The sequence below is a fragment of the Otolemur garnettii genome, unplaced genomic scaffold (genome assembly GCF_000181295.1).
Source record: "Otolemur garnettii isolate 467f Iridium unplaced genomic scaffold, OtoGar3 scaffold00026, whole genome shotgun sequence".
NCBI classification, from domain to species: Eukaryota; Metazoa; Chordata; class Mammalia; order Primates; family Galagidae; genus Otolemur; species Otolemur garnettii.
In genome coordinates, this window is record NW_003852421.1 from 10,174,506 (window position 1) to 10,190,029 (window position 15,524).

A 15,524-nucleotide genomic window follows, 5' to 3' on the forward strand; every position below is an offset into this window, starting at 1 on the left:
GTCCGGGCTGGGGATTCGAACCCGCCACCTTAGGTGTACGTGGCTGGCGCCTTAGCCGGTTGAGCTATAGGCGCCGAGCCAGCAAACGTATATTTTGAAAACCTTCATGAGACAGAAATGAAAATGTATCCGCTTTTAGGCAGAAATCATCCACTTAGGAAATACAAGGGAATAGCAACTGAATAGTATTTTATCTTCTAAGATGTTGGAATTTAGACCAGAGGTAAGCAAACCTCTCCTGTAAAAAGCCAGACAGTAAATATTTTCTGTTTTCCAGGCCGAAGAGTCTTTATTACAAATACTCAACTCTGCTATTTGTAGCAGGAAAGCACGTGTAGACAATATGTAAATGAATGACTATAGTTGAGTTCCAATGAAAGTTCACATAAAAGCAGATAGAAGGCTGATTTGACCACAGCTTGTAGACTCCTGTTCTAAAGGACTAATTTCTGCTCACCAATGTGTTATTACTGTATCCCTGGCATCTAGGCCACAGCCCAGCAAACAATGATACTACATAGCAATGATCTAAGAATCTTGCATGTATCCCTTCACTTTACTCTGACCACCTTCATGTGGGAGTGATCCTATCCTAGAAAATGAGGAAACTGAAGCACAGAAATGTTAACTAACTTCTATCAAGTCATGTGGTATAAAAGCCAGGAGTCAAATTCTGGCAAGTCTGACAAAAGAATTCTTATTAACTGCTATTTTATCTCCTCTCTATGTGCTTACTAAATTATTTATTAGACTTACGAATGAATAATGTCAAATGTTCAAATTTACTGAAAATTAAAATGTGATTTCATCATTAGGTACCCTTTTCTTAAGAAGCAATCTACATTTTAAAAATAGCTTTCTTTGGCCGGGCATGGTGGCTCACACCTACAATCCTAAGCATTCTAGGAGGCCAAGGCAGGCAGACTGCTTGAGTTCAGGAGTTTGATACCAGCCTGAGCAAAAGCCAGACCCCATCTCTACTAAAAATAGAAAAACTGAGACAAGAGGATGGCTTGAATTCAAGACTTAGAGGTTGCTGTGAGCTATGAGGCCATGGCACTCCACCCAGGGTGACAGCTTGAGAACCTGGCCCAAAAAAAAAAAAAAAAAAAAAACTTTCTTGTCTAGGCGCGGTAGCTCATACATGTAATCTCAGCACTTTGGGAGATAGGAAGATGGCTTGAGGCCAGGAGTTTAAGACCCGCCTAGGGAACATATGAAGAACTCATCTTTACAAAGAATTAAAAAATAAATTAGCTGGGCATGGTGGCATGTGGCTATAGTCCCAGCTTCTCAGAACAGGCGGAGGTAGGAGGACTGTGTAAGCCCCAGAGGTTGAGGCTGCAGTGAGCTATGACTATGCCACTGCACTCCAGCCTAGGCAAAAGATTGAGACACTTAACCAAGAAAAAATACAATGTAAATATCTGTGAAAATCTGATAGAAAAAAAATAAATTCATACCACCTGTGATCTTCCCATCTCTCAAAATAAAATTTCATCTCTGGAAAGTTTTAATAGTATTAAAAAGACTAATTGTAGGGTGGTGCCTGCGGCTCAATGAGTGGGGCACTGGCCCATATACCAAGGGTGGCAGGTTCAAACCCAGCCCCAGCCAAACTGCAACAAAAAAATAGCTGGGCATTGTGGTGGGCGCCTATAGTCCCCAGCTACTTGGGAGGCTGAGGCAAGAGAATCACCTAAACCCAACAGCTGGAGGTTGCTGTGAGCTGTGATGCCACAGCACTCTACTGAGGGCAACAAAGTGAGACTCTATCTTTAAAAAACAAAAACAAAAAGACTAATTGTGGTTTTTAAAAAATGTGTGCTTTTCCATTTTTGAGCCAAAGGTCATACCTTAAAGCAGATTTCTCTTGGTTTAAGACTTTAAACATCTAAGCACCAGAGCCAACTAAGACTATCTCAGTTAATCACTTTGACAAGTCAGAGTCAGAACAGTAACAACAAATAAAGTAGCTCTATCCCTCAAGGCCAATTGGCCACAACAATCGAATCACACAAAATATATATAATTTGCACAAAGTCTTTAACATGATTTTACTAATGAAAATATAAGGATCTTTTGTAGACTTGGGAAATATTTAAGTCAGATAACACAGAAAATGTCAGAATTAAAATTAACATCAGAAAATGTTAAGCCAACTATAAATACAAAAAAAAAGAATTAACTTTAAAAATATTTTGAGACATTAAAAAAGAATAACTATTACCAATGCAGCCAGAAATTTAGAATCTTCTACTATGACAAAAAAACTAACTACTATGTTATATTAAAGAACATCTATTACGTGCTTCAACATATTACTTGCAGTCTAATTTTAAAATATAACTTATAAGCAAAATAGAATTTCTGCTTTCTAGGGGTACAGAGTTTTTGCTTCCATTCATTAGAAATAATCTGTTATGAGCCAAGAACCAACAGTATAACGTAAAACCATTCTATTTAAAAAATGACGAGAGCCTCAGTCTTGCTATCCTTTATACATGCCAGGATTTAAAAAAAAAGAAAAGAAAAACTTCTAAGAAAAGGGAATATAATGACCACCCTTAAATCTGAAGTGCTATGAATGCATAGTCAACTAAAACTCCTAACTTTCCATCAGTCTTATAACGGATGGGTGTCTTCAAGTTTCATTAACTCATATGTCTCATTAGCCACCTGTCTTGTATTCTTAGACAAGTTCTGCTACTGTTTGCTTACTTGATTCTGCTCCCTTCCACAAAACCAACTTGTAGTTACCAGCTTTATTTTGTGAGCAGGTCTGACCTCTGAGTATGTCAACACCCTTCATATACTGACAGCATCAAGCTTTCCTTCCATTTGTTACCATTCCTTATACTATTCTAAGAAATGGCAGCCCATTTTTCTAAACACCTATTACCTGGAGAATTGAATCATACTAGTGAAGGGTTTTATTCAAAGCAAAGCAGAAAACTCTTGGCATTTCTTTTTATAGAATAAACATCTTGGTGTGGGGATTATCTCTACAGTTATTCCTGTACATAGAATGGATTTATCTTAGAGGTGGCCTTTACAGAATATAAATTTTCACTATTTCCCCATCTTCCACCTCGGAATAAAAAAGAAACTATTCCCAGAGGCACTGATCTATAAAAGAGAATCGCACAATAAATGTGACTATCATGCTAGAAGTACAAAAATCACAATATTTAGTTATTTTTACATGCAATCATTATATTATTTTGGTACCTAAACTATGTCCATTCTTGGTATAAAAGCAGGTATTGTTGATAAGGTTAACACAACAGCCAATGACATCACCAGTTGTAAAAGTAGGTCCATAAGGTTGTCCAGTTCCAGAAGAACAAAATGAGTGTCCATCATCCCCATGGTAACCATATGAATGTTTATCCCAACCTGAAGAGAAAATTCCAGCATATTTATAATGAAAAATAAGGTCCCTCTGTACTAGATTTATTCAGTAAGATTATGATAATTCAGAATAGTACAAAGATAAAATTCCCAAATGTACACTTAAATTCTCAACAATTATGTCACATAATTACTTCTATATGAAGTAACTTACAACATTAAGGAAAATAAATTAGCTACACAGAACACTAAGTATTAAACAGAAAGAATTTATACCTGCCCCCGCCAAAAAACACATGCAATATTCACAGCAGAATACATTTTTCATGAATATTTCTTTTTGCTAACAGACCAAAAGAATTTTTCTTTGATTTGATTTAAAGAAATGCACATAGTTTGATATAAAACAGATTACGTTATATTCAGTCATCACAAGCTTTTCAAGGTCTTGATCAAATAAAAGTCAAACAATTTATGTTCTCTCCACACCAAAATACAGATATGTCTGCATCATTATTAAGAGATTTTTACTTTAACAGTTATGTTTATAAGGAGAGCTTTCAAATAATAAAAACCTCACGTAAATCCGCTTTCAGGGAGGGAGAAGGGAAGGGGGAATGGGTGGAGGGAGGGTGATTGGAGGGATCACTTCTATGGTTTATCTTACAAGGGTACAAGTGAATCTTTCTAAGAGCAGAATATGATTGTCTTAACACAATAACTAAGAAAATGACATGAAGGCTATGTTAACCAGTTTGATGAAAATATTTCAAATTGTATATGAAAACACCACACTGTACTCCAGAATTGCATTAATGTACATAGTTATCATTTAATAAATAAATAAATAAATCCTCTTTCAACTTACAAAAACTGAGTCACAATGGATAAAAGATTTAAATTTCACACATGAAACAATAAAAATTTTAGCAGAAAGCATGGGAAAAACTCTTGATGATATCAGCCTGGGTAAAGATTTTATGAAGACAACTCCATCAACTATTCCAACAACAACAAAAATTTAAAAAAGCAACTTAAACTTAAAAGCTTCTGTACAGCAATTAAAGAAAACAGACAACCTTCAGAATGGGAAAAGATATTTGCACTTACCAATCTGACAAAAGGCTAATAACTACAATGTATAGAAAATTTAAATGAACCAACAACAACAACAACTAAAAGAACAAATAATTCCATCTATCACTGGGCAAGAGACACGAACAGAACCTTCTCTGAAGAAGACAGACAAATAACCAACAAACACATGAAAAAATGCTCATCGACCTGAATCATCAGAGAAATGCTAATCAAAATCACTTTGAGATATCACCTATCCCCAGTAAGAACAGCCCACATGACAAAGTCCCAAAGCCACAGGTGCTGGTGCACTTGAGGAGAGAAGGGAACATATTGTTGGTGAGACTACAAACTAATAAAGCCGCTTGGGAAAGAAGCATGGAGAATTCTCAAAGAACTCAAAATAGACCTTCCACTTGATCCTGCAATCCCATTACTAGGTATCTACCCAGAAGAAAAACAAAATCATTTTATCACAAGGACATTTGCACTAGATTGTTTACTGCAGCTCAATTTACAATTGCCAAAGATGTGGAAACAACCCAAGTTCCCATGAATGGATTAATAAACTATGATACACACACACATACACACAACATGGATTACTATTCAGCCATAAAAAAGTTGGAAGCTTTACATCTTTTATGTTAACCTGATGGGCTGGAGAACATTCTCCCTAGTAAAGTAAGAATGGAAAAAGAAGTATCCAATGTACTTAATACTAACATGAAACCAACAGATGAACAAATACACATCCACACAAGAGAAAACCTCAATTCAATTCAAGTTCAGGGAAGTGGGGTGGAACAAGGGGGATTGGTGTGCTCTCACGTGAGGGGTACAACTACAACAGGGATTCTACCTAACAAACACAAACAATGTAACCGAATCATTAGTAGCCTCATATTAACCTGAAATAAAATAAAAAAGTAAAAATAAATCCTCTTTCAAGTATAATTATAAGCAAAAAGGTAGAATGAAAGTATATTAAGTTAACACATCTGATTACAATTAGATGACAACTACATTAGCTTGGTTTGTTTCTTTGTTTTATAGCACGTCATGTGGTTTTTATTGGCTGTTTTGCTTTATATTTCAAAAAATTTCCCCCCAAATGATTTTTAACATTAGTAAATAGAATACTAGAAAACATAATCCAAGAATGACTTCCCTCAGATAAATGGTATCAGGAAATAGGTCTGCCATCTCAATTCAGACCATCTTCAGTTTACTTTTAATGTTAGTCTATATTCCCAGAACACTAAATAACTGAAGATGAGTTAAAGGCCAGAAAGAAATGTGATGTGTAACAAGCAGAACCAGCCACATGAAATGTTTAAAGTAGCTGATATTTTTGTGACTACACACTTACAGTTAAAAATATAAAAAACAAAAAAGCATGGTACGTATGCTTTATAAGTTTTGGTAAATAGGTGGAATTTAAATGTATTAAAAACTGTTGCGCTTCCACTTGGAATTCATGATATAGGTGATAGAGACAAGTAAATCAATATCTTCAACTACTTCAATTTGTTGCTTGAAAATTTTGACTAGGTCCTAGCCATAAGACAATATCACAATACTACATAATTCAATTACAAGTGTACCTGGTAGTCTATTCATGTTCACACCTTGAGCAGAAAGACCAATTCCCATGTAACTGTTGGGAAAAAAGAAAAGCAAGTTATTACAGTTATATGTGTATAAATCACCCAGCACTCTCAAATATTAGCAGAACCAAGTCCAAGTTGAAACTCCTACTATAGCTACAAAAATGTTATTACAAGTAATTACACAGCAGCAACAAAGGTCAATATTAAGCATAAATAACACCTAGATTCACAGTAAATTCCTACAGTAATAATTCATAAACACAACCAAAGTATGAGTAATACCAATGAACTCTGCTACCTATAACATCTTTCAAACTTACTTACAGATACAGTAGAACCTCTGTAAGTTGACCACCTAAGGGACTATAACAGATTGGTGAACATATAGGGGTCGACCAGTCAAAATAAGGAACCAGGCCTACTGTACTGACAGGTACACGTGGTGCATGTCTGGTCTATGAAAATTAGGTCAACTTAAAGAGGTGAACATTATAGGGAGGTAGTCAACTATGAAGGTTCTATTGTAATTATGTAGGATTAAGACATCTCACAATCTTTTTTTCTAAGAAAAAAAGAAATGTTAAATAAGAAACAAACATGTTTCCTAAAGAACAGTGAAAAGTTAGACCACCAAAATCAAAAGGGAGACAAAGATTCACATTCGGAAAAAATGTCAAACTCATATCAAAGCATCTAAAATACTTAATGAAATTACCCTAATGTGTACTTTTTAGCATATTTATATAATGGTTTTCTAAAACTGAGCAAATTAATAAAATCTACCTAAACAGAGGACTCAGTTATCCACTTATAAGATTAAAGCAAAATAATTTCCATAAAAGAAATACACAAGGAAAAGTAATTGCTGAGGTATTCAATTAATTTTCAAAAGCGTATAAACCATTAATAGTAAAACCTGATGAAGAGAGTTCAAAAAAGAAAAAAGCAGAAAGCAATATATTTATAGGTACGGATGCGGAAAGAAAAAAGCAAAGCAAATCTAATTTGTTAAAAGGCTAATTGAATACGACTGTATCAAGAGGTAAGTTTATTTGTAGTTGATATGATTACATACATAGAAAAACCAAAGAATCCACCAAATGCACTTAATTAGATAATTTGGCAAAGTTGCCGGATATAAGAAAAACATTTTAATAACACACAAGACAATCTTTGAGAAGTAGAAAGACAAAGCTGTGAGAGGGGATATAGCTATGGGCCTGCAAAGTTCTTGTTCTATGACCACTCTCTGAAGTGCCTCCCCCTTCCCTTCCCCTTCCTTCTCTGGGGAACTAAGCACTAAAAAAAAAACTCCACAAGAGGGGCATTAGCCATGCTTGCTGCTTAAAGCCAAAAGGTAAACTAGGCATCTCCTACTGAAGGAAGGCAAAGAATACACCAACACCACCTATTGCCTGGGCTAGAGCTTATCTGACACGTAGCCTAGTTAGGGGGAAAAGAGTAGAAAGAAGCCTCTTGACCAGGAACTAAACCAGTTATTGAATGGATCATGACTAAATGTGCAATATACTCCTAATACCATCCTGAAGCAAGAATCTGTTAATTCTAATACAAATCTGGCTTGGGATTGGGGGGGGGGGGCAGTGAATTAAAAGGTACAAACTACAAGAAAGAGAAAATAGCATAGAAAAAGATTAACAAAATGAAGATAAATGTTAAATTTCCCAATCAGAATGAAGCTGCAAAAACAAAATTCCAAAATGAGGCCAACAAAATAAACAACTGGAACATAAACTTAATCTAGATACATCAATGACAATATGATTACAAAATAAAAATAAGTATATTCAAGAATATACTCTAAAAAAAAACAAAGGAATCACAATCACTAAAAAGGAGTAGAGCACCAGTACTTGCCGGGTTAATTTAGCTAATAATTTTCCTCAGTTGAAAGATATGTTGTTGAATTGCAAATGCACAATGCATACTTTTAAGTCATAGTTAAAACACACTGTAGAATATCAATGACAGACATAATCTTAAAAGCTACCAGAGAGAAAAGGCAGGTTATGTACCAATAAACAACAGTTACACTGAAAGCAAACCTCTTACCACCACCAACTGATGATAAAAAGCAATAGCACAGTATGTTCAAAGTATTGAGGGTGAAGAAATATCAACCTAGAACTTAATTCCCAGGTAAAGCAGCAACAATAAGGGGGAAATAAGGTTATTTTAAGACACATAAAAGCTTATAGTTTATTATCCAGAGTCACAAAAGAACTATTTGAAGTGAGGACATAAGTAAAAACAGATGACATGAACAAAGAAATAATAATCAGCATGGAAAATGACAAAATATGTCACTAAAATGAATTACTGACAAAAATGCTACTCAGAGTTCAAAAGTCTATCATTCATATGCAATGTGCTAGGATATAATTCACACTTTCTTAACATATAAAGAAACCAGAAAATATGATCCATGTTTAGGAGAAAGACAAACAACAAGGAATGATCCCACATGTTGGAATTTAAAGCACCTAAGTATTATAAAACACTACATGTAGGGGGAAACATGCTTGTTCTAAATAAAAAAATAGGAAACTCCAGGGGAAAAAAAAAAAAAGAAACTACTATGGTCTGAATGTTTGCGTCCCCCGCAATTCATGTGTTGAGGAACCTACTCCCCAATGTGGTGATATTATGAGGAGGAGCCTTAGGGAACTGATTAAGTCATGAGGGCTTTACCCCCTTAGCACTGGGGTTAGTACCCTGATAAAAGAGCCCTGTGAAACCTATTTGTCCCTTCTGCCATGTGAAGACACATAGAAGGTGTCATCTATAAAGCAGAGAGTTATCAAGAGACATTCAGTCTACTAGAGATTTGATCTTGGACTTTCTAGCCTTTAGAACTGTAATCAATAAATTTATACTGTTTTTAAAATAAATATTTGCTTATGTACTTAAAGACAGATTGAAGATGGTAAAATGAGTAAATAAACATGAAAATAGACCTTAAAAGCAGAAAGAAAAAAGACCATCCCTGGGACAATATCAAAATGTCTAATACACATATAATCAGAGTCCTAAGGAGAAAAAGAGAGACTGAGGCAGAAAAAAATAACAAAATAATTTTCTAAATTTAATGGTCTATAACTTATAGACCATTAAATGGTCCATTATAATAGACCATAATTTATAGATTTAAGAAGCTTGGCAAACATTAATGAAATATAATACAAAAAAGACTGCACTGGTGAAATTTAAGAATAAGAAAAAACATACTGAAATCGGGTAGAGAAAAATGACATACTACTTTCTTAGGAACACTGAGTTAACTACTGACTTCTCATCAGAAATTATGAAGTTGGAAGACAGTGGCATGAAACCTTCAAAAGTGCCGAAAGGAAAAAAAAAAACAAAAAGCAACAAAAGCCTACTAACACAAAATGTTATATTTAGAGAAAAAATCCCTCAAGAATAAAAGTTAAATGAAAACATTTTCAGATAAAAGAAAAACAACAGAATGTGTCACCATCAGACCTCTACTAAGAAAAGCACTTTTAATTTCTTGAAATACATTACTCTTTAAAGCAAAAATGGCAACATGTATTGCACCATTCATAACCAATGTAGATGTAATACATGTGACAACTACAGCAAAAAGGACAGAAAAGAGGGAACAAATGTAGAAATGCATTTTACATAAAATGGTGTAGTATTCTCAGTAGATTATGAAAACAGAAATAAAAATTCAGCAAACATGTTAAAAAAGGAATTCTAATAATATATAAAAATGATACGGTATCTTTATCAGGTAGTGTTTAACCCAAGAACAAAGCCTGGTTTAATATTAGAAACCAATCAACATATTTTACCATATTAGGAGAAAACCCATATGATCATGTAAATACTTACATAAAAGAAATACCTGACAAAATATAATACCCATTCACAATAAATATTCTTAGCAAACTAAGAAAAAAACGGTACTTCCTCAACCTATATCTACAAATATCCTACATCTAGCATACTTAATAGTAAAATACTGACCACCATTGCCTAAATACCGGAAGGCAAGAATAGCAGCACTAATCACTTCTATTCAAAATTGTACTACAAATCTTAGCCATTTCACCAACGCAAGAGAAAAACAAAAGACATAAAAATTAAAAAGGAAGAAATAAAATAGGCTCTATTTGCAGACTATTTATAAAGCCTAACAAATCTATAAAATAATGAGAATTAAGTGAATTTAACAAGGTTACAATATACAAACTGAGTATACAAAAATCTATTGCATTTAATGACAGCAAATATTAGGGAAATAAACTAATAAAAAAATGAAAAATTTTTAAATGCCATCTATAATAGCATCAGAAAATATAAAACACAACAGCACCCAAGCCTGGAGGCAGGGTACTATAAAGCTTCTAAAAAAAAAAAAAAAAAAAAAATGTAAGAATACCTTAGTGACATAAGGATAAAGCAAAGCTTTATTAGGACACACATAAAATAATGAGCTCTTAAATTAGATTTCATCAAAATTTAAAACTTCTCATAAGACTCAATTTTTTTTGGCTCGGCGCCTGTGGCTCAAGCAGCTAAGGCGCCAGCCACATACACCTAAGGTGGCGGGTTCAAATCCCCAGCCCGGGCCCGCCAAACAACAATGATGGCTGCAACCAAAAAAATTGGCCAGGCGTTGTGGCGGGCGTCTGTAGTCCCAGCTACTTGGGAGGCTGAGGCAGGAGACTCGCTTGAGCCCAGGAGTTGGGGGTTGCTGTGAGCATGATGCCATGGTACTCTACCCAGGAGGATAGCTTGAGGCTCCGTCTCAAAAAAAAAAAAAAAAGACTCAATTTTTTTAATGGACAAAAGATGTGAACAGACACTTCAAAAAATAAGATACTGCAAACATTCAAGAACACATGAAAAAGCACTCCACACAGTCATCAAGAAAACCCAAATTAAAACCACCCTGAGAGACAATGGCATACCGGCCAGAATGGTTAAAATTTAAAAGCCCAAAAACATTAGCACTGCCAAAGATATGGCATGATATGAACATTCATACATAGTTAGTGGGAATGTAAAATTGTATAACCTTTGAAACAAAGCCTGGCACTAAACCCTGTGACTCAACAATTACACTCCTAAAGAGAAATGAAGACATGTTTACCAAAGACTTGTGCAAGTATGTACACAGCAGCTTTCTTCACAATAGTAAAAAACTTTTTTTTTTTTGAGACAGAGCCTGAAGCTGTCACCCTGGGTAGAGTACTATGGCATCACAGCTCACAGCAACCTCCAACTCCTGGGCTCATGCGAGTCTCCTGCCTCAGCCTCCCAAGTAGCTGGGACCACAGGTGCCCGCCACAACACCTGGCTATTTTTTGGTTGCAGCCATCATTGTTATTTGGCGGGCTCGGTGTTATTTGGTGGCTGGATTCTAACCCGCCACCTTAGGTGTATGTGGCTGGTGCCTTAGCCACTTGAGCACAAGCACCGAGCCAATAGTAAAAAACTTAAAGCAGCCTGCACATCCATCAGCAAATATATGAATGTCTACATGAACTGTAGTGTATTCAACTCAGTAATAAAAATGAAAATGAAATTACTGATACACACAACATGAAGGAATCTCAAAAATGTTAATGTTGACTAAAGGAAGCCTTACAACAAAAGTATATGCTATGTGATTCCTTTTCTATCAAGTTCTGGAATAGAAAAAACTAATCTATGTTTTTTAAAAAAAAAAGTCAAAACAGTAGTTCCCTCTGAAAAGGTGGGAGAGGGCCTAACTGTGAAGGAATATGAAGAATTCTGCTGCTGCTGTCATAGAAGTTTGTATTTTATTGATGTATGCATTCCCAAAACTCAACAGTACACTTAAGATCAGTACATTTCACTACATGTAAACAAATAGGAAACTATAATTAATCAATGATATGCATGCTATAGTGGCCAGAAGTAAAGTGTACTTACCTTGAAATGCATCAAAAAATAAGACGGATCAATGGATAAACAAAGGAATGAAGAAACAAGATAAGGCAATTACAGTGAATTCTGTTACACATGACTTAAGAGCTCCACAAAAAGTCACCATGCTATACAAAAATCATGCAATAAAAGCTAGAAAGTTTATGGGGAAAATGGGGTTAAAAGTATAGCATTTAAAAACTCTGCTAACACTGAAAGGATAGGAACCCAATAAAAACCACAGCACAGTTTTACACATTAGATTATTGAGGAATGTATAAGTACTACAACGTATTTTGTACTTTGCCTTTGAAAAAAGACTTGAAGTTTGCTTAAGGAAATGGGTGTTGTAAGAGTTACAGCTATTGTAAAGTCATGAAAGGTGGGTTATCTGCCAGAGGGAAATTTGTAACAACAGATGTAGATGGGTGTGGCTCATAACTCACAGTGAACTGAAGAACTGGTAGACGTCTGAGGCGTTGCAGCCCATACAAAACAAGCTCAAACTCAACAGTAAGGGAGAAGGCAGAATTTGTTTAAGCACATGAACAGAAATTTACTATTCTGGACTATAGCTTTTGAAAGAGCAATGAACATTAAGATTTTTCAGATCAGCATGTCAACATAGATCATCTCAAAATACATGTTTATTATCATTGTTATACAAATGACTGTTCATGCCTCACATACAACAAAGAATAAAAAGAACTCTAGTTTAATTCCTGTTATAGATAGGTGTAAGCGTAGTATCTTGCTATTTGTCCATCTATTCTTTCCATTCATCTTTTTCTGTTTTTATTAATTTTAATTTTTGTTTTTATAACTATTTTGTGTATTTTCCTATGCCTTTTTATAGCATATTATTATTATCTTATGAGTTAAAAATGTATCTTTAGGCTCAGCACCTACAGCTCAAGCAACTAAGGCACCAGCCACACACACCAGAACTGGTAGGTTCGAATCCAGCCTGGCCCTGTCAAACAATGACAACTGAAACCAAAAAAATAAAAACCCAGGTGTTGTGGCAGTCTCCTGTAGTCCCAGCTACCAGGGAGGCTGAGGCAAGAGAATCACTTAAGCCCAGGAGTTGGAGATTGCTGAGAGCTGTGACGCCATAGCACTCTACCCAGGGCGACGGCTTAAGGCTCTGTCTCAAAAAAAAAAAAAGTATCTTTAACATATTACATTCCTGATTAAATTAGTATGTGTATCACATGCTGGCAAGACATACTTTTAAAAACCTATATACAATTATGTACTAGCACAGTGATTTTTTCAGTCAACAATAAACTGCATATATGACAGTGGTCCCATAAGATTATAATGGAGATGCCCTGGTGCACCATTTTTTATCTTTTATGCCGTATTTATACTGTACTTTTTTCTGTTTAGATATGTTTGGATACACAAATACCACTGTGCTTATTTAGCATAGTAAATGCTGCACAGGTTTGTACCTTACAGACAAGTTTTACCATAGTGTAGCCTAGGTGTATAGGAGGCTATGCCATTTAGGTTTACGTGAGTATACTCTCTAAGTCTGCGCAACAACAGAACTGCCTAACAAAACATTTCTTAGAATATATCCCCATTGTAACAACATTTTTTATGCTACTATTTTCATGTCTCTCTCTTTCATGTCACAAACTCCTCAAAGCATCATTACTACTGTTTTAAACAGCATTATTTTAACCCACTAAGATTAACAAGAGACTTATCAGAAGCCATGAAAGATAGGTAGCAGTAAGATGATATATTTATTCTACAGGGTGAAAGGAAGAGAAAAACCTATAAACCTAGAATTCCATATCCAGCAAAACTATAAGACAAAAAAAGGGACAAGTAAGACATTCCCAAACAAACAAAACATGAAAGAATTTGTCATTGTAATACCTTCAATACAAAAATATTAAAGGGATCCTTCAAGATGAAAGGATAAGACATTAGACTGGGACTCAAATCAACACAAAGAAATAAAGAACTTCAGAAAAGAAGTATAAGAAACAGTATAAATGTACCATATTTTTATAACTCTTTCCTTCTCCTGTCTGATTTAAAACATACAAAGCAATAATTATAAAACTGTGAGCTCAAAATACATAGATGAAATTTACAAAACAATAATGGCACAAAGGAGAAAGGAAGAAATGAAGTATGTTGAAATAAACCTTAACATACTATTGGAATTAAATTAGTATTAAGCCAAATTACTTTTTTTTTTTGAGATAGAGTCTTACTATGTTGCCCTTGGTAGAGTGCCATGGTGTCACAGCTCACAGCAACCTCAAACTCTTAGGCTTAAGCAATTCTCTTACTTCAAGCCTTCCAAGTAGCTGGGACAACAGGTGCAAATAACATTGTTTTAAGATATTATATGAATAATTGCCTGAGCAAACACTAAAAATAACTCAAAAACTATAGTAAAAAAAAAAACCACAACAAAATTAAAAAGATACACCAGAAATAATTTAAATCCCACAAAAGAGCTGTCCACCATAGCTCAGTGATTAGCACACTGGGCCCGCAAACCAGGGACGGCAAGTATGAACCTCACCTGGGCATTATATATATTCAAGGGAGAAGAAAAGGCAAAAAGACTGGAAAACCCAGCTGAGGGACTAACTGAGGAACACATCCTGCCAGAAATTCATCACCACGCAACAGGCAGGTCAGTCAAAGAAAATAGTGGAAACACAGTTGTTGTCAAAGGAGCACAAGACAATCTTGAAGTTGTATTTGAAATTTGAGAATGCTGTGGAAGTACAGCAACAATGGAGGCGTGAGTATGCAACAAAACCTCCAACGCATCTAACAACTGCATGCATTCACAGTAAGTTAGAGACACATGGTACTGTGAAATGGTGTGCACAGTGATGTAAGCAGACACTTTGATCAACAGTTGCTCAAGCAATATTTTGCCATAATCAGAAATGTCTAGACCAGAGGTTCTCAACCCGTGGGTTGCAACCCTTGGAACTGTATTAAAGGTTCGGGGCATTAGGAAGGTTGAGAACCACTGGTCTAGACACTTATGGTAACTACTTGGAGCACCTCTTGTAATTGCAGAAGTCAAATGTGACTTGTATTCATCTTTTGTTATTGGTATATATTGATTATTACAATTTTAATACAGTTTTTCCTTTCCCAAAATTGAATACATTTTTTTGCACCCTTTGTACATACACCTAACACAGGAGCTCTGAGCTTCATAAAGCAAATTCTTCTAAGTAAGCAAAGAAATAAACAACAGCAATAGCATCTCAATTGCCAAGGATTCCAACACTCCACTGACAGATGGAGTAATGACATGAACTGGACAGATCATTAAAGCAGAAAATAAATTAAAAAACACTAGACATAAAGAGGACTCTAGGGCTCGGCACCTGTGGCTCAACCGGCTAAGGCGCCAGCCACGTACACCTAAGGTGGCGGGTTCGAATCCAGCCTGGACCTGCCAAACAACAATGACAGCTGCAACCAAAAAACAGCCGGGCGTTGTGGCAGGCGCCTGTGGTGCCAGCTACTTGGGAGGCT

General features: G+C 35.4%; 1 protein-coding gene across 2 annotated transcripts in view; it reads right to left on the reverse strand.

Annotated features, from left to right (window-relative positions):
- RANBP9 (RAN binding protein 9) overlaps window positions 1-15,524 on the reverse strand; it is a 92,266-nt gene that overhangs the window by 40,343 nt on the left and 36,399 nt on the right. For both annotated transcript variants that reach the window (XM_023512274.1, XM_023512275.1), the window contains exons 3-4: window positions 6,039-6,091; window positions 3,232-3,399 (exon numbers count right to left, since the gene is read on the reverse strand). In XM_023512274.1, the coding sequence (XP_023368042.1) occupies window positions 3,232-3,399; window positions 6,039-6,087 (217 nt within the window). In that variant the 5' untranslated portion in view covers window positions 6,088-6,091. The remainder of the gene's footprint in view (window positions 1-3,231; window positions 3,400-6,038; window positions 6,092-15,524) is intronic.